Raw genomic sequence first — 27,626 nt, forward strand, 5'->3', positions numbered from 1 at the left:
CACTGACTCTTAAGCTGGGTACACACCTAATAGAATGCAGATGATAGTTGTTCATACACACTAAACAACCATCATGTGCCATCCTCCCCGCGGCCTCTGCAGCAGCTTTACGGGTGGGCGGCTGACCGCCCGTACACACAGCACGATCTGCAGGTATATTGGGCATCGGCTGTGCAGCAGAGCCGACGCGATATGTCTGTGAACGACGTCGTTCACAGACCTATCGCCGGTACACACTGGCCGACGCACACAGGCAAGTAGGTTTAGCCTTATAATAAATGACCCATTTAAAGGTTAATAAAACACATGAATATACAGGTTATGGATATTAGCAATCGTGTCCCTTTATCCTATTCCAAGAGTAGAATATCATAATCAGCATGTGGAGTATAATAAAAACATTGTGAATTATGGAGAATATAAAGTGTTTCTTTATTGCAGGCTCTGTTTACATGAAACTAAAGACATGGCATGACTTGAATAAATGTTGTTTTTTCCATCCATGCTTTGCCTTCTGCTCTCAGGGAATATTGATGTTTAAGGCTGTCTTAGGAACCATCAGTTGTTCTCTTTAAAGCTTGTTCAGCTCTTTGCAATGTATGCAGGGGTGTAACAAAGCCTGGCAGTCAAGTAGGCCCTTTAGGACCTCTCAAATGCTAGGCCCCATGTACTGTAACTGCCCATTGTTCTTCAGCCCTGCTCACCTTAATGAAGTCCCTGCCGAATGACTGCCAACTCCGCAATGGAACTTACTCTCTAAGCAGGATGTGACTACAGAGCAGGTGCAGCGGTAGAGTAGGAGGATTTTAATAACATTTTCAATCAAACTATCTCGTATAGAAAATTCATTGGTCTGTTTGTGTCTGTCCGGTTATGCATTCGGACACCCCTGCACCAATTGAGATGAAACCTACGCGAAGTGGTCCATTTGGATCCTGGCCAGGCTTTTCTTGATCGGACCTACCGTTGGTGTACATTGGGCGGAACTTTGACCCAGGGAGCCTGGTCTGAGCCTTCGACTGGATTTATTTACAGTAGATGAAAACTTCACAGAATTTTAACATTGGATCCCAGAAGGAGTGCGGTACGGGATGTCGGCGCTCAGAATCCCGGCAATCAGAATCCCGACTCCTGCATCCCGACAGGGTTAGGATACCAACACCTATCGGTAGGTATCCTAAACCTACCCCTCTCCCTACCCTAAGCCTCCCTCCCCGGTGCCTAAACATAACATCCCTCTCCCCGCACCCTAAAGCTATTCCTCCCCCCTTAGTAACTAACCCTAACCCTCCTACTAGTGCCTAACCCCTAAAGCTCCCCCAAACCCCGCTACTTACCTTCGAGATTCCGGTGGTCAGGATGCTGGCACCGGGATTCTGGTAGGTGTCTGGATGCCAGCGTCGAGATTCTAACCGCCTGACCTCCTGCGGCCGGGATATTGACCGAATCCCCCAAAAGACATGCTAGGGGAATGTCGTACTGGTCAGACCTCCCGTTGGTGTATGCTGGACAGAATTTTGACCCAGGGAGCCTGTTCTGGGCCTTCCACTGGATGGATTTGGATCAAAACTTCACAGAGAGGTGACAATTGGTCTGGGATGCCTAAAGGGGTGGTTGGGGTCCCAGTCAGACCTCATGGCAGAGTGCGCCAGGCAGAACTTTGACCCTGTTCTGGGTCTGGCCTTTTCTAGGTCTTGCACTGGATGGATTTGGACGAGATCACATAATACGCCGGGTAATTCAGCTAGTATTATATTAAATATTTCTCGTGCAATAAAGAAGGGTTATCCCACTTCTGCATCTAGAGCCTTATTATAATTTTCCTCTTTTTTGGGGACCCTGTAGAACTTCGGCATTAGGGTAGCAAATAAATAATGACCTGCGAGGATGGAATAAATATATATAAATGCTAACCACATTACCCCTTCTTTGTACTTGAATATTAAGGGCTTGATTCAGAGTTTGAATGCAGTTGCATCCAAGAAAATTTACAGGCGTAAAGTCCATTTACTAAAAAATTAAGACAATTGTGTGTATGCACAAATATCCAAAAATACGGGTTGTGTGCAGGTCTGCCCGGTGTAAAATACAGCTTAAGCCATTGTTCTAGATTCTAGAATCTAGAACGTGTTTTAACAGCAAAATCCGCATTCCTTGAAATAAACAAAACTTAAAGAATACTGCAAGGTATAGCTCTCCTTGTGTACAGATCATACTTGCCTACTTTTGAAAAGTGGTTTCAGGGAGACAAGAAATGGCAGCAGAATGTGCCACGCGCAGCCCCATTGAGGAGGCGTGACCTATAGCATATTCACACACAAAGTCTTGATAAAGGGGTTTGCGCCCTGAAACGTCGATTTACCCTTTGACTTGGGTGTACTTTATAGTATGATTGTTGACAGTCCTAATTATCTTAGTTGGCTTGGCCAGAATGAATAGCAAGCTTGCTGTGCATACATGACAATGATGTGTAACGCAGTAGAAGTATGGACAGTATATATGTATATATAGCTAACAGGGTCATCCAGCTACTTGCAAGACATCTGCACAAGCCCTGACACTAGTATTAGGAGAGTACTAGTACTAACCATGTGGGCTCTAGTCCCAGTTCCATTCCCAGTGCAGAGCGCTCGTCCCCCGACACCGCCTCTGCTCAGCTGCCGCTAGTAGTGCAGTGCGACTGCATGATGGGCTAGGCGCCGGCGGCCACCACTACCAATAACCCCGCGGTGGCCGGCCTATAGTAGAGGTGAAGATGTCGCACATAAAGCCCAGAGCCTTGTGCAACAAAGAATTTTTTTAATTTCTTTTGAAATCTGGTCCTGTTTTCTCACATGACTTGGTGTATTCTTGTTGAGTTGTCTAATAGTTTGCTGGCACCAAGCTCTCATTCTGCCGTTATTATACATCCAGCTGGCAGCCTGTTATCAGTTTGAAAGAGAGAGAAAAAAAGAGAGAAAACTTTTCAAATGCTTTGAGATCGCTGGCATTTCAGGAGTATGTAATACTTAACAGATGGAGAACAATATGTGCTTGGCTGGTTTCCTTCTCGGAACCTGGCGCTTTCGCTGATTAATCACCTGTTCGTTGCCATGTGTATATTGCAAGACCTGCTGGATGAATCGAGCTGGATTTTTGATATATCGACAAAACCTTTTACTAATCTTCAGAAACTTAATTTTATGGTGCAATTTTATGGTCACAAAACACATTTAGAAACTGACTTCTACTGTTACATCCACTGTGATGTCTGCATGTCACTTTATCCTCCACAATGCTCCATCAACACAAGCTGGGATGTCCACACTTACGTACGTTCTGGCTGAATATTAATACAAATAGCTGTAGTGTGCATTTAGTAACTATCAGATGGCAATAGCTAATGGGGCCAAGCTCCAAAAAGCAAAGATTGCAGACCCCAAACATTTCTACCCGGTAATTTGCTGATCAAAACAGGTCATTTTTCTATCTGAAAGGGTGAACCCGGGTCGAAAATCCCTGATCTTCGACCCAGTAATTTACAAGAGTCTGAGACACAGGAATTTTGACCTTTAGGCAGAAGAAATACCCATGTTTATTAGCAAATTACCGGGTTGAAATGTTTGACCAGGTAATTTGCTCTTCTGCCTGAAGGGAGGTAATGGCAGGTACTGACAAAACAACCCAGCGTGCGAATGCCGGGTAAAAGCTGGGATTTCGGCTTTTTCCTGTATGAAAGTGGTATATCAGTTCTCAGTAGGTCTCAAACAGCATCTCACTTTTACAGCTCTTTTACTCACAGCCTCCACGGATATCAGCTGTGGCTGCTATTGCTGACACACTGGGCCTGATTCAGAGTTGGGAATAGAGAGAGAGATAGCACTTAACTGTGTACCTGGACAAACCATGTTGCAATGCAAGGGGTGTAAATAATTTTTTTTTTTTTTGCATGTAGGGTAAATACTGGCTGCTTGTACATGTAGCCCACAAATACTGCACAGCTTTATTATTACTCTACAATTTAGATGTCAGTTTGGACACCTCCCTCCCAAATCTAAATCTCTCTGCACATGTTAAATCTGCCCCACTTGCAGTGCAGCATGGTTTCTCCAAGATGATCAGTTGAAAGAGATCTCTCTCTATTCCCAACTCTGAATCAGGCCCTCAGTCTCTGTCTCAGCTGGCACTTCTGTAGCAGTCGCTCAGCGCAGCACCAGCGGGTATTCAGTGACTTCTGTCACCTCACCACTTCCGCAGTAATGCTTTACCCAATCTCTTGCCTCTCACAGCCGACCAGCGAAAGCTAACTCCGCTCCTCTGCGTCTCCCGGTCTCAACTGCGCATGTGCAACCACGAACACACTGGGCCTGATTCAGATTTTCACGAAAATACTGATGCTTACGCAGGATGAGCGATTGTTAGCCGATGTGCATGTGTGAAAGCCGCACTGAGCGTGTGCAACGATTGAATTGCGACTACGCTCACACGGGATTCACTCGTAGAATGAGTAACAGGTAGTCAGCATTTGGGGGAAGTAACGGGTGGCTAGAGAGACGCAGGCGTGTTGGTAGCATTTAAACACTGTTTTCTGTGCGTGTATAAATTAGCGCTCTTGGTCGCAGCAGTAGAGCCCTCTGAGTGTCTGGAGACCCACTATGTCTGGAGACCACATAGACTCACTCAGAAGGCTGATGGCTGTCTGATCTGCGTTCCATGTTTCTGGTATTGTGCGTGAGCGTCTGATGTGAAATGCTTACAGTGGGAGTCTCTAAGCACTGGACAGCAAGTGAGTCAATAGCATATTTTCGCAATTGCGATCCGTGAGAGATCGCAGCTGCGATGGCATTTGCGTTAAGATCTGAATCTGGTCCACAGTCCCGTAGATGATTTGTCTGTTTTAGGGTGTAGCGACTCCCCCTGGTGGCAGCTTCTCACATTGCAACATCCATTGTCTACTGTCAGAGCCAGGGGTATCATAAACCGATATCCCTAATATCTCATGCATTTAGTAAATTTATTAAAATCCTGTTTTCACAAGATTTTCAGCTAAATGTAATTAATTTGTAATGCCTTGGTGTTATTACCCTGCTAGCCAGAAGCAACGGGCGCCCCCAGAGCCCTGCGATTTGTGCGACTGCACTGCTCGCATACCCCTAGTTACAGTTACTGCCAGGGTCATAGAGAGCAATAACGGGCCTGGGTACTGTAGGGGGTGTGGCCTACCTGCAGGAGGGCCTTGGTCATGCCTTCTCCAAAATGTATAGTAAAAAGTAATTCAGGCGCCTTAAAGACACGCCACATCGGGGGCACCACGTGCCACTCAGCCAGGGACTACACTGGGAGGGGAGGGTGCGATAGCTCTCCCCCTCACATCAGGTGCAGGCAGAGGATACTGCTGCAACCTCCCTGTATTCACTGTAGCCCAGCTCACAGCATTGACCGAACTAATGGTGGGACGGCGGACCTGGGCCCCTTCAGCAAGACTGGACCTGGGTAATCAGTACCTGCTCCCCCCTCCGCCTCTCGGCTCCCCTGGTTATGGCCCTGGGAGCAGGTAGAGGGGTTCAGACTATGAACCAGGGTTTGTGAGTCATGTGGTTTGCTTAATGTAAGGGAGTTAAGAGCAACATAAGTAAAAATGCTTTATTGCCACTTCTTGATACAAAGTAACACATGCTTTCATCTGGGAGTTGGGGAATACTCTAGTGTTAGGACGTAAGCCCAATCTATTCTGCATTTGTTCATTTGTAAGCTAAAACGCTCTATATCGGGCCAAATGGAAAGTCATTCAACGGACAAGAAAAAATAAAATATCCATAAAAAGTTTCATTTTAATATTGTCTACATCCCAAATATTGAATTATTTGTGATTTCTCTTAAGCTGCACTATATTGTCCTGTTCCTTTTTCATTTAAGCACTAGCAAAATTAAAGATTACATAGAACAGCACCTGAGTGAGCCCACGATGGTTGCCTTAACCTCTGCTATAATGTAAAGTGATTTGAGCCCTATTGGGAAATAAAGAATTAGTAATGATTCTAATTATATCTATTAGCAATTACATGAAATTTTAATGCAGCATGCCTATATTCTGTGTGCAACTGTGGTTATATCTGCATGTGAAATGCTACGTTACAGTGTTAGCGGCTGTGACACTGTAACGTAGCATTTCCCATGCAGATACACCCGCAGTCACACACACAATGTAGGCATGCCGCATATCATTTTAATCAGCAGAAGCTGCTTGTGCTATATATCCACATCGGTGTGAAGGTAAAAAGTTGCACAAGAAGACGTTATGGCACGGCTGTTTAATGGCAAGGAGGCTAGATGTATGAGGACACAAATGTATATCATATCCATCTGTAAAGTACAAAAGATTTATAGGAAGGATTTAAATCAATTCACAATTTTATGATAATGCATTAAACATTCACGTAAGATTCTACCTGTTTATAACATATATACTTATATATAGGGACCGAGGTGCTATGGAACCCTTGTGGAGCTATAGAAATAAAATGTTATGATAATTAAACAAAGCAATTGACCCGTGTGTTTTTAAAGGAGAAGCGCTATAGAGCTAAGGTCTATTAATGAGAAGGTTGTGAATGTGAATCCAAAATCACTTTAGCTGTATAGAAAACATTTTTGGTGTCAGCCTTTTGCTTACCACAGATCATTATGCTGTGGAGCATGTGAGCGGCCATATTGCCACCAGTACACAAGTTACTCATTTTAAGGAAATTACTTTTCACTTCAGCCAGGCTTTTGATGCCTTTCCACATTTCCAATAATTTTGCTTGATCCTTTTTTCAGCTTTGTTTCTCCTGACTTTATGAAGCTTTTATGAAGCATTGTAATGCTTTTTTAATAATGATCTTTAAATGTGGGCAATCTCTGCCTTCTCCTTCTTCCCCTTTCAGAGTCATTTGGGGGAGTGAATAAACTGTAATTCATCAAGCGTGTATGTTACAGAGCAGTGCGATCCTGCACTGCCTCCTCTCTGAGCATACATGCTGGGCACTAGGATCCAGAGTCTGCAGGGAGGTGCAACAACCAACCTGATGTGCTACTGCACATGTGCAGACTGCAGCCGTTTTACTGTGTAAAAGTGTGTCAGTACTGCACACATGTACAGTACTTGGCTCCTAAAAGTGAGACACCCAAATACCAGATATATACGAGCTATTATCCACTGTTTGAGACTACTGCTGCATTACCGCTGTGTAAATCCTGTATTACTTTTGCATATCCTGTTACTGCTGTTTATCAATTATCCTATCATCCTGGTTAAGAACTCCCTGGGGCATAGCTAATTAGGTGTGAGTTTACCAAAAATCTTGCACCTGCATGTGCTAAATTTTTGGTATTCAATTGGGTGCAAGTTTTTAAAAAAAATGTTGAGCACGTCCAGTTTTTTGCTAAAATTTATATTTTAAATAGAAATTATCAGCACTTGCTCTGAAACCCTTTGGACACCCCCCCCCCCCCCCATTCCTCCTAGTGACTATTTAAGCAATTGTAAGTTTCCAGTTAGCTTAATTAGTCCTTAATTACTCACCTTCTGCAGCGCTATCCTCCTCCTCCGTCTCTTCTCCAGCATCGCAGACAGCTTCTGTGGACCAACCAGGTACAGGAAAGGTACTGCCCATAACCTTGCACCCCCTCCCAACACACACTACCTACACTACCTCTGCTAGCCCTGTACCTGTCCCCTGCACACACTACTACACTACACTACTGCCGGTAACCTTGCATCCCCTCTCCACATACACTACCTACACTACACTACCCCTAACCCAGCCAGGAACTATATCTTCCATAAGCCCCCTCCTGCTCCCAGGATCGTCCTCCGCAAGTTGACCTACAGGATGGGGGCTGACCGGGACGGTGAGAAACACATTGGTACATTAACGCACACTTACTGTACTGGGGCTGCACCAGCCCACCTCTTCTCTCTTCTCCCGAGCAGGGCCACATTAAGCCATTGGGGGCCTGAGTCACTTAAGACAGTCATCATCCAGCCTCCCCCTCTCATTGTCTGGCCCTTAGAAAATGCACAGGACTGTACAGTGAAACAGTGTGCTCTCAGAGAGGGGCCCCGAGCACCATGCCCCTCCCCCCTTAATTTGGCTCTGCTCCCAGAGGTGTAATGGCTGTACATGTACAGAACAAAAACAAATAGCATTTGAGCTTATATCCTCTGTGAAGATACAATGATATATTTTGTTTAAAAGTAAAAAAGTTACTTACTGTTGTCTAAAGGAAATCTGTATATATGTAGGAAATCTGTATATGTAATAATTATGCTGCAGGACATCACCGTTCCTCAATGTGTCACCCAGTTTAGGATTTTTTTCCCAAATTAAGACGATGCACATGATGTTACGATGAGAGACTTTGGCTGTGAAGTGGCACGTGAGGCTGCATGGAGGTTTTTTGGATATTTGGTTTTATGTTCACTTCTTTGAAAGTATTAGTTATATGTTTTCATAGATATCTGGTCAGGTGGTTGACTGTAACCACTATGTCAGCATGGTTTAACATGTTGACAGGCACCATGTTGACATCCTCAAAATGTGGACATCTGAAATGTTGCCATTTTGAATTCGATATTCTGAGCATGCCGGTGTTTAGGTACCGCCGAGTGGTTAGGCTTAGGCACTTAGGCGGAGGGTTAGGGATAGGGGCTTGAATACTCACCTGAAAGCAGATGTTCCGCACGTGACCGCAGGGACCTGGAGAAGACTATGGAGCCAGCCATAGAGATAAGACACCGCTAGACTACCGGGAACGGATTGTCGGCATATCATCCATGTAGACATTATTCTAAGCATGTTGACATCATGTATGTGGACATAGTAACTGGCAACCAGTCATACCACATATGTTGTCATATTGATTATGTGAAAGTATATTGGGCTATATGGAAAATGTAGGGACTATTAAAAAAGTTGACATAGTGTGTGTGTGTATATATATATATATATATATATATATATATAATATTGCACATGTTAATATTGAATTTTTACAATGGCACAAAATATATGTACAGTATATACATTTTTACCATAGCAAGCAATAACTCGCCTCTATTCTACAGTAAGTACATATTGTTTTGTCAAAAGAAATTTGTTTACAATAAAGTGAGTTTCATTTTTGCTGTAATAACTTGCTGATATTAAATCAGATGTGCCATTATGTACATTGCAATGCATTGGTAAATTTATTCTGTGCTGTTATTGCACTACATATAATATGTTTGCTGTAAAAACATTTTTAATTAACCGTCTCCAATGTAATACATTTCTTATGTGTACTATGATAAATCTCACTTATTGACATCTTACTGTAGAAAAAAAAAAGTGATTACTAATCCTAACTGCAGCTGTTACAATATTCTAAAGTTGAATTATTTTGGTTTTTGAGAAATAATCTCCCGTACCTCCTCCCAAAGCACTCCTGTCAATCTTAATTATATGCGGCCTTGTCACAATACAATTTTTGAGAGACAACCTAGAATTACTGAGGGAAAACCTGCTGTTCCTTGGCTGTCATTTTAAGGGGATCATTACTAATATAGGCTGGTTGTAACGGACATTCTCTAGGCATTATAGGCTGTGTTATAAAGCAGTACATGTATGTATCTTTGTAATGGTCATTTGTATAAGAAATCACTGCTAATGAACATGCAACCTCTGTTGCTCATTTTGCTGCTACAAAAATATAACCATAAGGCTATATGGGCCTGATTCAGAGCCGGACGCTCTGACCAGAGCGCTCGCTCTGAATCAGGGCCCTCCTACCTAAACTTGGAGCGGCCTCCTGGCCGCTCGCATAGCTGTGGGTGACCACCCACAGCATATACGAGCGGCCAAAAAGATGGTCGCGATGGTCAAGACCATCGCGACCATCAGGCTTGCGACGAGACCCTGCGGTAGGGTCTCGGTGGCCGCAAGCCCTGGAGTGATTTTGGCTCTATCAGAGCCAAAATCACTCCCACTGACATCACTAGTGATGTCAGTGGGGCCGGACCCAGACGGTAGGCGTTCCCATGAGAACGCCTCCGTCTGGCAGCCACGCCCCCGGCACGCCCACCAAAGGGGGCGTGCTGTCACTCACCATCGACAGCACGCCCCCTTTGGTGCGAGACCCATAACGACGGCTACCCGTCGTTATTTGGGTCTCGCGCATGCGCACGACGGAGCTCCCTCCGTCGTGCGCATGCGCACTAGGGCACCATCGACCCGCTCCCGAGCGGGTCAGAATCAGGCCCTATTTCCGAAGCTTCTTGGCAGGTTGGAGCTGAAAATTTAAAATGGCACTCACATTCAGCGTAAAGCCTGGCATGATCTACACTGAATGTGAGTGCCGCTTTAGATTTCCAGCTCCAACCTGCCAAGAAGCAATGGCAGCCACCGTTTCATGAATATAGCCCCTAAACTCGAATTTTTCAAAGATCACAGGGAACAATAATCACGCAGTGCATCCCAAATCCCAACCAATGTTTTTCTCAGAAATGAATAATTGGGAGAAGGCGGAATGGCAGAAAAGTCTGGACTAGGTATTTGATGACTACTGTATTTCACAGTTATTTGTAAAAACAAAAGATGACCACTAACTCATATAGATCTGCTGCTCTTGAACTTTAAGAGGCTGATGCCAAGTTGCTCCGGCATTGTATTCATGGAATTGAATGCGAATATTTGCCCACATGCAGAGATGTATACATATCTACGGACGGACGTATGTAAAGTACTGATCTGAAAACAAGTGTAATTATGCGTAATGACCCTGCAGCTGCATATGGATGATGCCCAAAGTTACGCACGCTACACTCCTCCTGAGTATGTTCCGCATGAAAACATGCAAGACGAGTTTGAAAAACTGGCTTGCGCTCAGGTCTGTATCATCCCTAAAGGCGCATAGCCCCTACACGATATTAATGGACGATTTAGCAATAACGACCTTCGATCGTTCATTAATCGTGCAGTGAATATGCCGGCAACGACCAGTGATGTGTCATCGCCTGAACATACTGCCCAACCTGGCGATCTCGTTCAGTGTGGGCACAATATCCACTTCACAGTATAATGAACGATAACGTAATCGTTCATCGTGTAGTGGATATGCGGCTTAAGATGTGTAAATAGAGAGAAATCTTTCAGGAGTCATTGAACACGTAACATATAACTGTCTTAGAAACACACGGTGTAGTTTCCCCTCTTTCACTTGTAATTTCTCAGGTTGTGTGTTGTAATGCTTAGGAAACGTTTTGTATGCCTTAGACCATCAATCTTTCAAACTCCTATTGCCTGGTCCAAAATAAACAAGGTATATTCTGTATTAAAAGGGAATGTACAGTAACTGCAGCTACATAGAGACCTGAAAATAAAATTGTGTTCGAATGTGCTCTATACAGTATATTCAACATAGATACTTTGTGGTTACATTTGCCTATGATCTCCATGTACAGTAAGTGTTGGTATCTTAAAAAATATATTCTATTTTTGATTGTGTGTTAAATACAGCTCATTTAATTACCTTTCCAGTCCTCACCACAAATCTACATGGATTTCCTTTCTCCTCTTTTATTGTGCACTGTACAGCACTGGCATGAAGGAACGAATTCAGTGGTTAGTAACTAAACAAGTTGGATATATGAGCTTCGTTTCATGTAGATGCATCTACCGGGACTCTTACAGATTCGGGGAGTGAGGCCAAGTGGCGTCGTGTCCACACACGATTGGGTTGCCTTAATACAAACAATGCGCCGCAGCTCACACTGAGAGGGGCACGGCCATGGCATCTTGGTGGGCATTGATACACATACCCAGCGAGCCAGAGTCTCCAGAGAGGCCTTTGTATTTTGTAACCACCACAACCCTGCTCTCGATGCCCCTGAGTACCTGGAGGTGCCTTTGATGCCACAATCTTCTTCTCTCGTGAACATTTCCAGATTTTGATTGGCTATGTATTTTCAATCAATGTTCAATTCAAAACTCAGGACACAGACAAGCAAACAATGAAGATTTATAAAAAATAATGAACTCCTACCTTACTCAGTATACCATCAATAGTAGATCTGCAATCTGTAAGTATTTTTGGTATATCCTTTCACCCTCGATGAATTAACTTTTTCTAAATTGTTGGTGCCGTTACAGAAGTCTACTAGATGTAAACTTTAGTGACATATAGGCATATTTGCCTATCCTCTCAAAATGTTAGGGAATCGCCCATATTTGGGGAGGTAATCCTGAATCAATAAGAAAGTTGACTGTCCACTTACCTAGAGAAGTAAGTGGTGCTTTGAATCATACCTTGGACCTACCCTCCAGGATAGGGATGGCTGTTGAAGTGTTAACCATCGTTGGTACCTTTTGGTGGTTAAACTCAATGGTTTGAAACCATCGATGGGTAACCATTGATGATTTCGCTCACCAATGGTCATCCCTGCTCTTACAAACAGGGCAGCAAGCCAGTCAGAGGTGGGGGTGGGGCTTCACAGGTTACGTCAGGGGGGATGTAGTTTGGAAGCCAACGGTCTAAATCCCGACCGCCGGCTTCCAGGCGTTCTAATCCCAGCGTGGTATGAATGACAGGCGTCTAAATCTAGACACCTATCATTAACCAGACGCCGGAATACTGACGCCCGGCATCCCGATCAAAGTGATGCCGGGTGCGGACAGCCACGTGGGGGGGGAGGGTTAGGTTTAGGGCTCCCGGGGGGGAACTTAGGGTTAGGTACCCCCCCGGGAGGCTAGGGGAAGGGGGGGTTAATGTTAGGCACCCCCGGGGGGAGGTTAGGGTTAGGCACCCCCCCGGGGGACTTAGGTTTAGGCGGCGGGGAAGGGGGGATTAGGGTTAGGCACTTGGGGGGGAGGTTAGGGATAGGCACCCCTAAGGGAGGGTTGGGGGGGGAATTAGGTTAGTGATACTTACCTTAGGGACGATCAGGATTTGCCGGGCTGCCGCTGTCGGGAATTGAACCGCCGGACATGCTTCCGGCGGTAATACCTACTACACCCGTTGGGGTCAGAGCTAGGTCCATGTCCCCACGCCATTGAGGGATAATAAAACATTCTGGGAATCTGTGCCATCGATGGCTTGAACCATTTGATCTCCACCATGGCAAAACCATTGATGGTTAACCATTGATGGTTGATGCCAATCCATACTCCAGGATGTCCTGGTGGAGAGGTTGAACAAGTAGGCAAGTAGACATTTTGGTCTTGCTTAAATAGGCTGCATGTAATAACTGGAGAGCTTGCACTTGACTAGATCTGTCCACCATACTTTCAGCCAGTTTAGATTTGAGGCGCTACTTAAACAGAGCAAACACAGTGACAGGCGGCTTTCCGCCTTAGCTTTCAGAAATGCACAGCGCAGATTGATTCATTCATTCACAGGGACGCCACAGCAACTGAACTGACTCCATTCTCTGTTTTGTGACCTATCGGATCCTATGTAAGACACTGTCGTAAAGAGGTTGGAGGAGTTTCAGCTGTGCACTAAAAATTATTCCTAAGACTAATGGTGGGTACACACTAGGCGATCAGGAAAGACAGTACGATTACGACATCGTTATCATACCGTCGTTCCTGATCCCCTGTAGTGCCTGCACTAAACGATCAGTCGTTCAGTGCAGGCACTGTCCATCATTCCTGAACATGCCAATCTGTCGTTAACGTCAGATTGTGCTGCATGTTCAGGCGATGGACAATGTCGGAAACGACCAGCGGGACTGCGCATCGCTGGTCGTTTCCAACATAGAAGTGCACGATCTGTGCACGATTACTGAGCGACTGCACGATTACGATGTCGTAATCGTGCAGTCGCTCAGTAATATCGCTCAGTGTGTACCCACCATAAGGGCCTGATTCAGCAAGGAACGCAGTGGCTTATACACATCCAATCAGATGATTGTTGTGTTCTGTGCATGCGTTTGCATCGAAATGCAGTAACTACGCAGACACATCGCAGAGTGATTGACAGCAAGTGCCTTTTGTAAGTGGTGATGGTGGGGTGGTCGGCCGAACGCAGGCGTGCCAGTGCGTTTCAACGGCGTTGCAGGGGCGTGCATAAATTAGTCACTGCGATACCATACGCAGCCTGAAGCCTCATAGCGTGCGCTGAAGTAAGCAATTCCTGAGTAAGGTCTGACCTGCCTTAACTGTGCGTGAGGCTTCGATGGTACTTAATGTTTTCGCAGTCTTGCTAAACATTACGCATGTTCGTGTAGGTGAAGTGGGCGTCCTTTTGTAGGGCTACAAGGGCATTGCGATCGCTATCGATTAGCATAAATTCGTAGTAAAACTGCGTACGCTATATTGCGATCTGTAGTGAATCAGGCCCTAAGGCCCTCATTCAGCGTGCGCGCTAGTGCACTGCAGAACGCAGATTCCCGATCGGGAATCTACGCAGAAGCCTAACCTGTTCTGCACATGTGCAGAACTGGTCTACGATCCCGCTTGTAGACTGGCAGCAGACTGTCATTGATTCACAGTCTGCTGCTGTTTGTGGGCGGGGAAGGGGCACTGATGCCTCTGTTTCCCGAAACGGTGGGGACACAACTCTGTTTAAGGGAAGAGGCCAGGATCTCCGTCGGCTGACTGAGATTTCCTGGCTTCTTCCTCTCCTCTGCCAGCTGCGTGACCCCATGGATAAGTAATGCAGCAGGAGGTGTGATGCCTCTTGTGTATTACCATATCATATCTGCACAGTCGGAATTGCAAAGCTGCTTGCGAGCAGCTTGCAATTCCGTCCAAAGCTGAATAAGGTCCTAATCCATTACTGCAGTGCAATGTCTGCTTAACACCACAGAAAGTATTTTACCTTCCTTGTTCATATCTGAATTTTTTACCTTTGGCAATCAGTAGTACTAAAATAAAGTGTCACAAGTTTTATATTATATGTAGTTGTGAGTCAAAACACATTTGACGTCTGAGCTGTTTCTTTCATGTTGCTGTGGATGCATGGCTATCTGCTACTAATGCCTGCTGCAACAGCGGCCTGCTGTGTTCTATCTGTCCACGTCCTGATTGTGTAGTATTAATACCGTGTGCACCACGTTTTGTGAGACGTCGGATGCGCAGGGCCACATTTACAGATGACCAATTTCCAATATAGGACGCCTTTTATTTAGTGCGCTGGTTACCAGTTGACTATGTAAACTGCAACGGGATGTAGTCATGTGACCGGCGGAATGCCGGCTAGGGATTTATGATAGGAGTCAAAATACCGACGCCTATCATAATCCCGACGCCAGAACGCCAAGGACGACATCCCGAACGAAGGTAAGTTCGGGGCGCACTTAGCATTAGCTGCGGGGGGGAGGGTCAGGATTAGGGAGTCTAGCGGGGTTAGTGTTGGGTTTGAGGGGGGGATTAGGGTTAGGCAAGGGTGGTGTTGTATAAGGGACGGTGGGGTATAAAGGGTGTACATTGTGCCTAGTTTGTTTCCATGGTAATTACAGCCCTATGTGTGTAGTAGTGAACTTATGATATGAAAGGATTCCAGCCGCCTCTACATATATATCTTGTGTTTGAATGGTCCTTAGGGTATATTGTAAAGAGGTGTCAAGCATACACGGCCGCCACATCCCACATAGTTGGACAAGAAAAGCCCAACCATATGTTGGAAATGACCTGTGTTCCAGTTACAATTCAAAGACCTGTTAAATCTCTTGCCTTGAAGCATTATAACGCAAGACCTGGACTCGTCATAAATTATCTATAAATCTGTGTTTTTCTGAACAATGTTTTCTTTTTTTTTTTCTTTTGGCGAACATCATTTTAATATGTTTGAAATGGATGAGACACGGATTTGTTTGGAAACCACTGCGGTCCATGTTCCACATCTGGTTGAGTTCATATTGTGGAAACCCCAAGTTTATGGAAAAGCATTTTTAATGATTATTTTGTCTTTTTTTTTTTTTTTTGAGAAAATGTAAGTGCAAGAGTGTGGGTTTGTGCGGCGGGTTTGTGTGCCAAAGATATCCCTTTAAAAATACCACAGCCCTCCAATAGCATTACTTCTGAGCAGAGTTCTAGTGAAGAGCCTGGCCTCATTGATTGTGTGTTTTGTCTTTCATGTGCTATTGTACATATGTTTTATTTTAGATATATTTTATGGTTTCATCTCATGCAGTTAGTTGGAACTTAACCAATTAAATTCAACGAAACAGTAATGCATGTGAACAAAGCTAAAAAAGTAATCGCCATACTCTGATAGCGAGACAAACCTATTATTATCATAAATCATGAGTTTCTTCTTAACCTATATGCGAGTGGAGCCTTTTACCTAAAAAGTAAGGAGTCACTTTAAGGGGAGACCGAAAGATGGATTACGCCCACACATTAGGTGTTTACAAAAACTGTTATCCTGCCACTTGTGGCAGGACCGGTACTACAATTGAAATGAAATTCCTTTCTGGAGTGATGCTGCTGCTCTGGGTCCCAGTGATGAGCTGCTTGTGTGCACAGGTTCTAGCAATCATTTATCACTTATATTCTGTAAAATGATAGCTAGAATCTGATTGGTTGCTATTGGTAACACCTCCACCTGTCCTTTTTAGAAGGTCTAATAAATCCCCCCTTTTAAACTACAGCCCCTCTCCCTTACTTCCCGCATGTAAAAGGTGTTGTGGGGTCGGAGCACTTGAGGAGGAACGGTGCCTAATTACCTTCTACTATCGCTGCCAATGTTGAATTGGGATTCCACATACGGCTACATCGCCAGTGTGGAGGTCACTGTGGCATAATGAGGGCACTGTGTGGTATAATGTGCACTGTTGGTACTACAGTGTGTTGAACACATTTGTGGTGCTGGAAGTATTTACACTTTTTAACAATATCTTATTATCAATTTTATTAGTAGGGCCCCCCACAAGTTTGCTGCCCTGGGGCCCCCACAAACCTTAATCCTGCCCTGATCGCTCCTTGTGGTAGCTTCTAAACTACTTTTATTTTCAGTGTAAACAGTATAAGCAGCGACACCTAGAGGTTTATAGGGGTGTGATATACGTTACCGCTGGGCACATGGCCGGCGGTTCAATTCCCGACAGCGGCTACCCGACAGCGCTGGAAATCCCGATCGTCCTAAAGGTAAGTATCAACTAACCTAACCCCCCTAACCCTAAACATCCTTAGGGGTGTTTAACCCTAACCTATCCCCCTGTGCCTAACCCTAACCCCCCTCTAAGTGCCTAAACCTAACCCCCCCCTTCCCCGCTGCCTAAACCTAAGTCCCCCAGGGGGTGCCTAAACCTAACCCTCGACCCCCCGTGGCTATCCACTACGGCGCCCGGCATCCGCTCGATCAGGATGCCGGGCGCCGGTCTCCCGACGTCGGGCAAATTACAGGCGTCTACATTTAGACGCCTGTCATTCGTCCCTAGTCGTGATAAAGCAGTCTGGAAGCCGGCAGTCGGCATTTAGACCGTCGGGTTCCAGACTACATTCCGTTTATAGAGCGCTGTACTGCACTACTTCAGCAGTTTACTCAAATCATATTTAATTTGAAGCACAATTTGAGGAAAATCTTATGTTGATGAGCCCTAAAGTATGATCAGGATGTACTGTAGTCGCAAATTATGCTAAATGCAAATCGCTAATACATAGAAACACCATTTATGGATTGTTAATGACACTTGGCGTTCTGGTACTTAATTGTATCACTTAATTGCATAACAGCTATATTTTTATGTATATTTCTATGCTAACAATTTATTATAACAATTATCACTAACAACAACCTATACGGGCGATAATTCAAGGGGATCTCTCACAGGACTAAGGTTCTGATTCGGAGGTGCACGCAATGTGGAAGCCGCACGTAAGCGGCCGATGTATTCAGTCTGCGCATGCGCCCGAATCGCACTGCGCATTACCGAGCAAAGACGCAGACCGAAATTGAAAACAAATCCATGCAATGTTAACGGGCGTTTCAGGGAGGTAATGGGGTGGCTCGCAGCAGCTTCCAAGAATGCAGTTGCACTGTCCTTGACGGCCATGTTCAGACAGAGAAATTGTGCCTGCCATAGGGTAGGTGCAATCTCCAGTGGTGCAACCAATGCGTCCGATAATGTGTCTTAATACTCACAGCGATGGTTTAGCGCTGCAGCCAATGGCCGGCTCAGTAGGAAGCCCATCCGCTATGACATTAGCATAAAGACGCAGTTGCAAGAGCATCCACCTCTGATTCAGGACCTAAATGCTCATTCTGGAATTTGCAAACCAGAAAATGTGTCTCACAACAAATTTTAGTTGTGAGCAAATGCACTTACAGCATTTGTCCTCATGGAACTTATACCATGCTCGCTTACACTCCGGGAATGGCCGTGAGGCTCCCAAAAATCGGGCGGCGCTCCCGGCCACCTGGAACAGTGAACAAGCCCCCTGGGGGCTGAGACCACCCGGCCGTGGCCGCCCACTTCCCCAGTGGCACAGGCGGCCGATGACGCAATTCTCGTCAAATCACGTCATCGTGGTTCCGCTCAACAAAGTCACAATTTCGTCATTGCAAAGCGGGGGCCGGGCTACGATGATGTGTTCGGGTCATCACACCCCAGACCCGCCCTCAGCCGAGCCCCGTCCCCAGACTCGCCCACCTCTGCCAAGCCCCAACCCCTGAAGTGCCAACCTGGAGGTAGCCAAAAGGTCAGCATGGTATGACTTATACAGGTGCACAATCCCGTTTCAGAACTGCCCGTATAAAAATGCTCTGTGCCGGTCGACGTGCATATAAATGTGGATGGTGTAAAGCATAAAATCCTCACTGCACAGTCAATTCTATTTGCACTTTAGGATCAAGGATCCAATTATACATATAATGTAATCTTATAGTCTTGTTTACTAAAACACTGCTCATTGCAGTCTTATGTATGTGTTGAAATTGGTGGACATGTAAGCTTTTTACCTGATATTGCTATTTGTACATTTTAAATGTTCCTACAGTATAACGGCGGTAGGGCTTTATAGCCAACATGTGCAGTATTTCACAAGCAAGACAAATAGTTAAAAAAAAACACAGATGTGCTTCCATGGTTTTTATTATTATTATTATTTTTTTTTAAAGTAACTTACATGAGCCCCTTATGTTTGGATGCACTAAGTGAATTGTTTCTGATAATATTTAGAGGCTTATATAGCTAGTTGCCCTGTGCTTTCATAGGGTCACTGAACTTTTTCAATACGCTTATAATATAAAGCTTTCAACGCGAGAGGAAGAGGAAAACCCGAACGTATGAGAGAATCCGTCTTTTGTTAATAGAAGTTGTGCTCTTAAAGGCTTGTATAAATATCCCACTGATTACTGTACTTCAACACAGTTCAAGAGAACTCAGGTCCGTGAAGACAAAATACTGCTAGATATGAGGATTGTTTCAGTAGGTACAGATGTGTCCATATACATCTTACCTCCGTGCGGTACAAGTTGCGTTACACATAACGTGTGAGTGCTGTGCGACTTTGTAGTGCCGAGCATCTTTTTGTGGGACTTTTTACCTTTTTAAATGCCTTATTCACAAAGCAATGCGTATAGATAGCATAAGCAGCTTCTGCTGATTGAAATCATATGCGGCATGCCTGCTGTATATTCTGTGTGTGACTGCGGGTATATCTGCATGCAAAATGCTACGTTACAGTGTCAGCGGCGCAGCGCTACAAAGTCACGCCACGACATGGCGCAACTAGAAGAGCTGTTTAATGCGCATGGAGGTGAGATGTATGTGGACACATCTGTATGTAATGAAGCAGAATAACCTTCCCTGAGTTTTGCCAACTGAACGACTATATAAAGTAGTCCTGCACATTGATATATTTTAAGTGTTTTATTGCCTAATATGTTTATTAGCTTGGATGTCCGTTACGGGCAGGATCTAAAGTTTGTAAATAAATCTGTATGCCCATGTACCGTGTATTTCTTTGGGCAGTAATTGAATCGGATGTTCTATCAAGATCTACAATGTGCCATTAAACTGTGGAGGAAGCAATGCTGCTTACAATGGTCCTGGCATGTAGTGACATTGCTGCCTTTCACACCATGGCTGAATGTGCCTGAGATTCAAGGAGCATGTCCTTGTTATTGCAGGAAAAAGTTCTGCTCCTGCGCACATGAATAGAATGAATGCCCTAAAGAGCAATGGAGGTCTAATGTATATTATATAGGATGTACGTCCTCTTACAGAGCCCAATGGGCTGGAACATCCTGGGGAAATAATAGTGTGCTGCCTCTCTCCAACGCCCCCAGCATGGGGTCCAAGCAGAGTCATTGTTGGCATTTTACCTATAGGTTTTGTGACCCATGAAGATTACAACACACTGCATGCACTAACACAATGGTAACAATTTGTGTGCATACAGGTGGCAAAATAAGCGAGCTCTCCCATCTGTGTAGTTAGACATACAGAACGCTGCCTATTCGCTGACTCCTCATTCTGTCTTTTCCTGTTAGCAATATTGCTGTGTTATCTGCTACGTTTATTTGTTTCAAAATGTATGTTTTTGGATGGGATAAATGTATTTCCCTGTCATTATGTCGCTCCTTTTCACTAGATACAGTGCTACCAATTCTTACCTGCTCTTGCCGCCAGTACCCTTAATTTACATCACTGCGTTGCTGGCGCTTTATAAAGGATAAACACTTCACATCGCCAGCCTAGAATAGCGATCCTAGATGTGCTAAGCCTTAGAGAGAAATAAAGTGGAGAGAGATAAAGTACCAACCAATCAGCTCCTAACTGTCTCTTTCAACACAGCATGTATTATGACATTTAGGAGCTGATTGGTTGGTCTCTCTTCAAGGCTTAGTACAGTACATCACCCCCGTAAGCATTTGTAACAGGTTTGCAAAATACAAATTACATGTATAGAGCCTCAGCTGGCGGCATAACTAGACATTTGTGGGCCTTATCGCAAAATTTTGTAAAGGTCCTGTTGTGCATGGAGCAGACATTTTCTCAACTCCTCCAGTTTACTGAGGCTCCCTCTAGTGGTCAGGTCATGACTGCTAGTGTCGGAACCAATTGGAATATAGCTATCCGACAATGGTTTCCTTTGAGTTTGCAACGACAGGAGCGGAAGCTACAGTAAAGCTGGGTACACACTATACGATGTGTGTACCCAGCAACAGCACTATACATCGCTCCGTCCATACACACTGCACAATGTAGTGGACAACGGCGTAATGTGTCGTTCTATGCTGTATTTAGCATCATGAGGTCGTTCATTGTATCATCCCATCTGCTGTGTAGCAAAGCAGATTAAACCGATTCATATTTGTACGCAACACGGTTTCAGCGATTGTTAGCCATTGCTCGTGTGTAAGCTGCACTGCGCAGGCACAGCGATTGTTTTACAAATAAGCTCACAAGTATCGCAAAGTGAGTGACAGCGTTTGGGGGAGGTAACGGGTGGTGGCTAGAGGAACACAGGCGTCAGCACCATTTAAGCACTGTTTTCTTGGCGTGCATAAATTAGCCACTGCATTCTTGCTTGCAGCAGGAGAGCTCCCTGCGTGTCTGGAGACGGCTTAGACTTACTCAGAGGGCTGATCTGTGTTGATGTCACCGATGTTTACGCTGTTGCACGTCGTCGGAGGGATATGAGAAGGCAGCAGTAGTGGGTGTCCCTGTGCCCGGGGAGGCTTTGGGGGCATTCACATATTTGCGCTATTACGATCCATAAAAGATGGCAGCTGCGTTGGTCTTTACGTACAAATCTGATTCAGGCCCATGGGACGAACCAATCAAAGACTTGTGGGCACGCGTGATCGGCCGTACACACTATGCAATTCACACAAAATATAGTTCTAATCCACGTCATAACGATGTATCGTGCAATGAATTGCATAGTGTGTAACGAGCTTAAGTCTGGGGTGAGAGAGTCTGCAGCCCAGTAAGGTCATTTCTGTACAGTTTTCAGTTAGGTAATTTTACTTAGACTAGTAACGTACAGGATAAAACCTCAGCATTGTGGTGGTAAAAAAATATAATGTTTACTACTTGCTTTTCTCGATTTAAAGTCTTCGTAGATTTCTGGTCCCTGTGACCTTTTGTAACATATATATGCCTTATACCTGCTTATAACACGATTGCAGGCTGAATCTTATATGGCGATAACCTGTCGCTAGTGGTCTAGAGCGATTCAGTAGTGGACAGAATAGCACAGCTGCACGCAAACAGCTTTACAATTCCGTCCTTGCAATTATGTTAATGCAGAAGGAGTTGTCATGCCTTCTGCATGCATTAATGATCCAACCTGCGTCCATGGACGCTGCATCAGATCATCTGAGTGATCCCTGGCCGGCGGAGTGACCATGCGGTCACACAGATCGGTAATTGCAGATGAGGGAAAGAGGCCAGGAAATCTCCGTCAACCGACATAGAACCTGGCCTCTTCCCTCCCCCCCCAACAGTCAATCAGTGACATTCTGCTGCCACTCTGCATGTGAACAAGCAGGACCTGTACTGCCCATGTGCAGTACCGGTCCAGCGCCTGCGCAGTGCACTGCTGAATAAGGCCCTATGCATGAACGTGCTGTGATTTAAAAAAAAATTTAATCTTTTGTCGCCGCAATTCATCATTGAGATATCTCCGACAAGAGTTGCCTGGAGGACAATATATCTATTTGTAATGGGACTGATTGTGAGTCAGACGTAATCGCAATGCAGACGGATTGAGCATGCACCAAAGAGGGAAATCAGCGACTGCGCTATATCAGACTGGCACACGGACGGAGATTGCTAGTGCGTACGTATTGATCCATGTGTCGGTGGACCACACTATCCGGGATATAGGTGTTTCTGGCAGGTAACAATCCGATCGCACGGAACTGATGTGTGTCATGGGAGTGTCGGCCGACTTCAGCGCTCATTCACAGTGTGTGATGTTTCAGATGAATCATTTGCACCCAGCATGGGGCTGGTATAAGTCTTGATACTATCGCTGACAGCTGCAAAAGTAAGAACAGTGGGCGGCAGGTCTGTAACAAGGGGTGTGTGACCAGTGCCACCACACAAAGTGCAGGGCTCCGTGGGTATCACAGTCGCTGTGCCAGGCCCTTGTTTCCTACTAGCAGGGTTCCTGGTATTGCACCCTGCAGCCAGGACCACTATTGCAGTGCCCCTAGAGCGACTTTTAGACGCACCAGACGGTTACCCTGCAGTCTGTGTAGTCTATCAGCGCTGCACTTCTACAATACTGCCAGTCCCCGCTGGTGGACGGGATAGGCTTCCACATGCATTCGCATAGGTTTTTAGTAGACGCAGCCGCTACGCCTGCTTAGCATTATGTAGTTAGCAGGCATCTGCAGCCAGACAGAAAAGGGCTGCAATCAGCCCCAAAGTGTTGAGCATTCATTTTGGGTGTGGGCATTCTACGGACATCAAGAGGGTCAAGTTCCCAGCAAAGTAAAGTATTTGAGTGGGATTACTACAGCTTTATCTAATGTAGTTATTGGGTTCATTTACTACTTTATAACAAATCCTCATAAGGCAGACGCATCCATCGAGAAACAAACAAACACGAAAAGATGTAAATGTTTCCCAGCAAAGCTGATCTAGAACAAATCACTGCAGGACCACAAATGGAACGACCCGTCTTATTTAAGGAATGGTAGAATTGTAAACTCATTATCGACACAGACATTTTCTGTTGTGTGCATACAGTAACCGCCTACACGAGAGTGACTTCTCTGAAGGGTATGAGCAACATGCAGATCCCTATATACTGAAAGCTATTTACATATATCACGTTACACTTGTACTCTACAGCTTTATGTATATCCCTATAAACCACATCATCATTCACTTTGATTGACATTGGGCACTTGTTGTCTAGCGATGAAAGAATTGCAATTAGTAATTTTCAAAGAAACATGTATTGATATATGCCTTGATATTTATGTAATCTATCTTGATAAATTCTGTTGGGGACAGATAATTCCACTAACTTGTACTTCAAAGGAATCAGCATGTTTGTTTGCATTAATAATTGGTAACTATGGTAACACATGAACTTTAAGAAAAATAAGATATTTTTATATTAAGGTTTGGGGATTGTTTTATATAGAAAGCCATTCTCCAGGGGCTTCTGAAAAACCACAAAAATAATACAGTAAATCATTGCTGCTGTTTGGTAATATGCTCACAAACATGATCACTGCGAGGAGCCCTGCTAAGCACAGGAATGCCAGTGTCAGTAAAAGGGAGAGACCAGGGTCATTTTGAGACGTAATTTAATTTTATATTTCGGCATTGTGTTCTAAAATAAAATAAAAATTCTACATTACCTGGAAAACCCAATTCCCAAGAATTGCTGTATATGTAAATAGAATATTGAATTATGGAGCCTATGCTTTAAAGTATTTCGGGAGTCATATATATGATTAAAGGAGCTCTTTTCAGCTAAAGCCTTCAATAGACTGGTTGGGTACGGGATACTGGCGTTTCCGGCGGTCAGAATCCTGACGCCGGCATCCCGACAGGGTTAGGTTACCAACAATTGCCGGTCAGTATCCTAACCATCCCTTTATCCCTAACCTAACCCTCCCTCCTCGGTGCCTGAACCTAACCTCCCCCTCCCCGCACCCTAAACCAAACCCTCCCCCCTTAGTGCCTAGCCCTAACCCTCTCCCCGAGTGCCTAACCCTGCCCCTAACCGTAGTACTTACCGTCGAGATGTCGGCATCGGGATTCTGACAGATGTCTGGATTCTGGCGCCGGAATTCGAAACGCTGGCATCCCGACTGTCGGGATATTGACCGGTTCCCCCAATAGACAAGTGCTGCACTGCTTAATGGGAATACTACTGGTCAGAGTTAATCAGCCTGTGGTGTTGCTGGTGCCCTGAGAATCTTCTATATGGGGCATAACAAGGTCTTAAGTCAAATATACTCCTCAGGTCTCAGCACTGAGGTGAATTCCTGTTTATGGGATCAGTTATTCCTTAGAATACAAAAGCACTAATTTGTGACTCACACAGCAGCTGTATATCTGTATTTTCATTACCATTAGTTAATGTTTCTCAGACTATGCCAGGGTTCTATGATGCCAGTGCAGAGTGAGGGAAGTGGACACGTTTGCATTTGTACATACAGGTTGTCTAAAGAAATATAATATTTTACAGAACTGGCATAACTAACACCTAAAGTATGCCCTTTATATTTGGTGAATAGTGATGTCATCACTTATATTTGATGACTCATGAAAGAATTTCAATGTTGGTAGCGAAGGGAAAATTCCGCAGGATATAATGGTCACTTAATAACTGCAACTTATCCCAAGTTCAGGTTTGTGTATTAGATTCATATGGGCTCTCACTTCTTTATTAAAGCCCTCCAGCTTTCATCCTAACCCACCGCTCTAACCACCTCGCTCACTATCTCTCCTCTCTGTGTCCCCCCGTCTGTCTCTTCCCTATAGACTAAGCTCTCACAAGCAGGGCCCTCTTCCCTCATTTGCTTTCCCCTCCCTATCTTATACCATCATTTCCTCCCATTGGCCGCAACAGCAATAAGCCTTTGGGTTCAACAGCTGAGGCTACTTGTGTGGGCATTATGACTGCATACACACCAAACTATCCCACGTTCCGCAATGTTTTGTACTATACTGTAAGTCTTTTTGTTTTTGTTGATTATGTTCTATGTTATGCTGGGTACAAACTATGCGATATGTCATCCAATCAGCTGACGAATGACATATCGCAGTGTACCTCGGCGGTGTGTACAGAATCGGTTGTGCAGCAAAGCTGATGCAGATAAATCGGTAAATCTGGCTGTCTGTTCTCCGACCCGCTGACCAACCCATATGCTGGCCCAGAAACCACCGACAATGATGTCACTACTGGCTCCTGTGGCCAGACATGTCGGACGGCGTATTGGTAAGTGTGTATGCACATTATACTTTGGGCATACCACTTACCAAATCTGTGGATCAGGCGGCCGATCCATCGCTCAGGTGTGTACCCAGCTTAAGGCGCCTTAAAAAAGAAAAATAATGTTAAAATAAAAAGATTACACTCATGTCTGAAATAAAAAGGATATTTTACATCACTTTGGTAGTCAAGATCTGAAGAATAAAAGCTCTCGCCTTGTGGCTCATGCTTTTTATAATTGACGGCCACTTACAGTATATCCTTATAATTGACATTAGAGAGTGCAATGAACAGAGATAGTTCAAGTACAATCATTTACAGTTGGGATGTCACAAAGTAGAACAATAGAAACATATTTCACAGTTCATAATTTCAAAACCTGACCAAAATGAGTTTATACTTCCTGTATGTTTATAAAAGTATTCACACCGTGTGTATACACTTTCTTTTCTGGCTGAGCAAAGCATCATGGGAGATACGCTCTAGCAGCATCCAGAATGCCTGTCTGTAGAAATGTACTGTATGCTGTATTGGAGGTCACCTTGCATTTTTCCATATTTCATGCATTCCTTTATAATATTTTAGGACTGAAAAGAGTGCATCAGCTTGCAGAGAATACCAGATACTTCAGACAGCGATTACGTGATTTAGGATTCATTATTTATGGGAATGAAGATTCTCCTGTTGTCCCCGTACTCCTCTACATGCCAGGCAAAGTAGGGTAGGTCTTCCTTTATGTACTTCTTATACCAATTTCTCTGCAACAACATATACTTGTTAAATGTGTAATTTCTTCCACCATCTTCTTTATTATATTGATATAAAAGAGTGAAGGCGTTCATACAGGCTGACGATTTTATTCTCTACAACATACAACCAATTACCTCGTTATCGGCCTTATTCAGTGGTGGGCGCAGTTGGCCGATGTTGTAAGTTTGCGCGTGCTTGTAAGTTTGCGCGTGCTTACCACTGGTTAGCGCAGGGAGGCGCAAATCGATTTTGGAAGCAAGAGCTGTGGATTTCTGGGGGCGCAACACAGTGGCTAGCCAAACACGGGTGTGTTGCTGATGGCGACTGCGTTTTTGAAGACACTGTAGCGCTGACACAAAGCTCCATGTTCAGCTGGTGCAACTTTCGATGGCTTGTCCCATGGTGCGTCTAAAGACACAGACGGATTTGCAACGCTGCACGTGGGCTTCTCACTAAGCCTAAAACTGGCCGCAGCATTAGCATAAAGAAGCAGCTGCGACAAAATATGCAGTTGTGGGTGTGTCCACTTCTGACTCAGGCCCTGTGTGTTTGCAGGGAAATACAATAACCAAAATGTCATAAAGCAGAGTCTTATTCCAGCTTTCACAAGAAAGCCAGGGAGTGCCGCCATTTGAACATCCCTGATATAATGAATGGTCCCGTTTATAAAAGTACATTACAAATATAGATGATGGTCATGACATTGTCCTGTACTAAAGCTTCACAATTTGACCCATGGAACTGCCATATAAATTGTATTTTCCAACTGCCACTCCTCCTAATTGTAGAAATCTGCTGGTGGGGGTTTTAAATGTTACCGGACCAAAGACTTCCTTTTCTATTGTAGAAAATCAGCATTTGGCTTAAATTGTGTCTAAAACAATTTAGACCTTGGCACTACCCATCGCATCCAGCTGTATTTTGTTAACTTGTGACCCTTCCAATCACAAGCTTTTAGATAATGGCAGATTCATCTTTTATAATCTATGTAGATGGCAACGAGCTACACACAGCTCT

General features: G+C 44.6%; 1 protein-coding gene across 1 annotated transcript in view; it reads left to right on the plus strand.

Moving 5' to 3' along the window:
* LOC148516876 (serine palmitoyltransferase 3-like) overlaps positions 1-27,626 on the plus strand; it is a 170,442-nt gene that overhangs the window by 119,361 nt on the left and 23,455 nt on the right. Inside the window, exon 10 of the mRNA XM_088479451.1 lies at positions 26,445-26,580. Within this exon, the coding sequence (XP_088335577.1) occupies positions 26,445-26,580 (136 nt within the window). The remainder of the gene's footprint in view (positions 1-26,444; positions 26,581-27,626) is intronic.

The sequence above is a fragment of the Taudactylus pleione genome, unplaced genomic scaffold (genome assembly GCF_031769625.1).
Source record: "Taudactylus pleione unplaced genomic scaffold, aTauple2 ptg000235l, whole genome shotgun sequence".
Classification (NCBI taxonomy): Eukaryota; Metazoa; Chordata; class Amphibia; order Anura; family Myobatrachidae; genus Taudactylus; species Taudactylus pleione.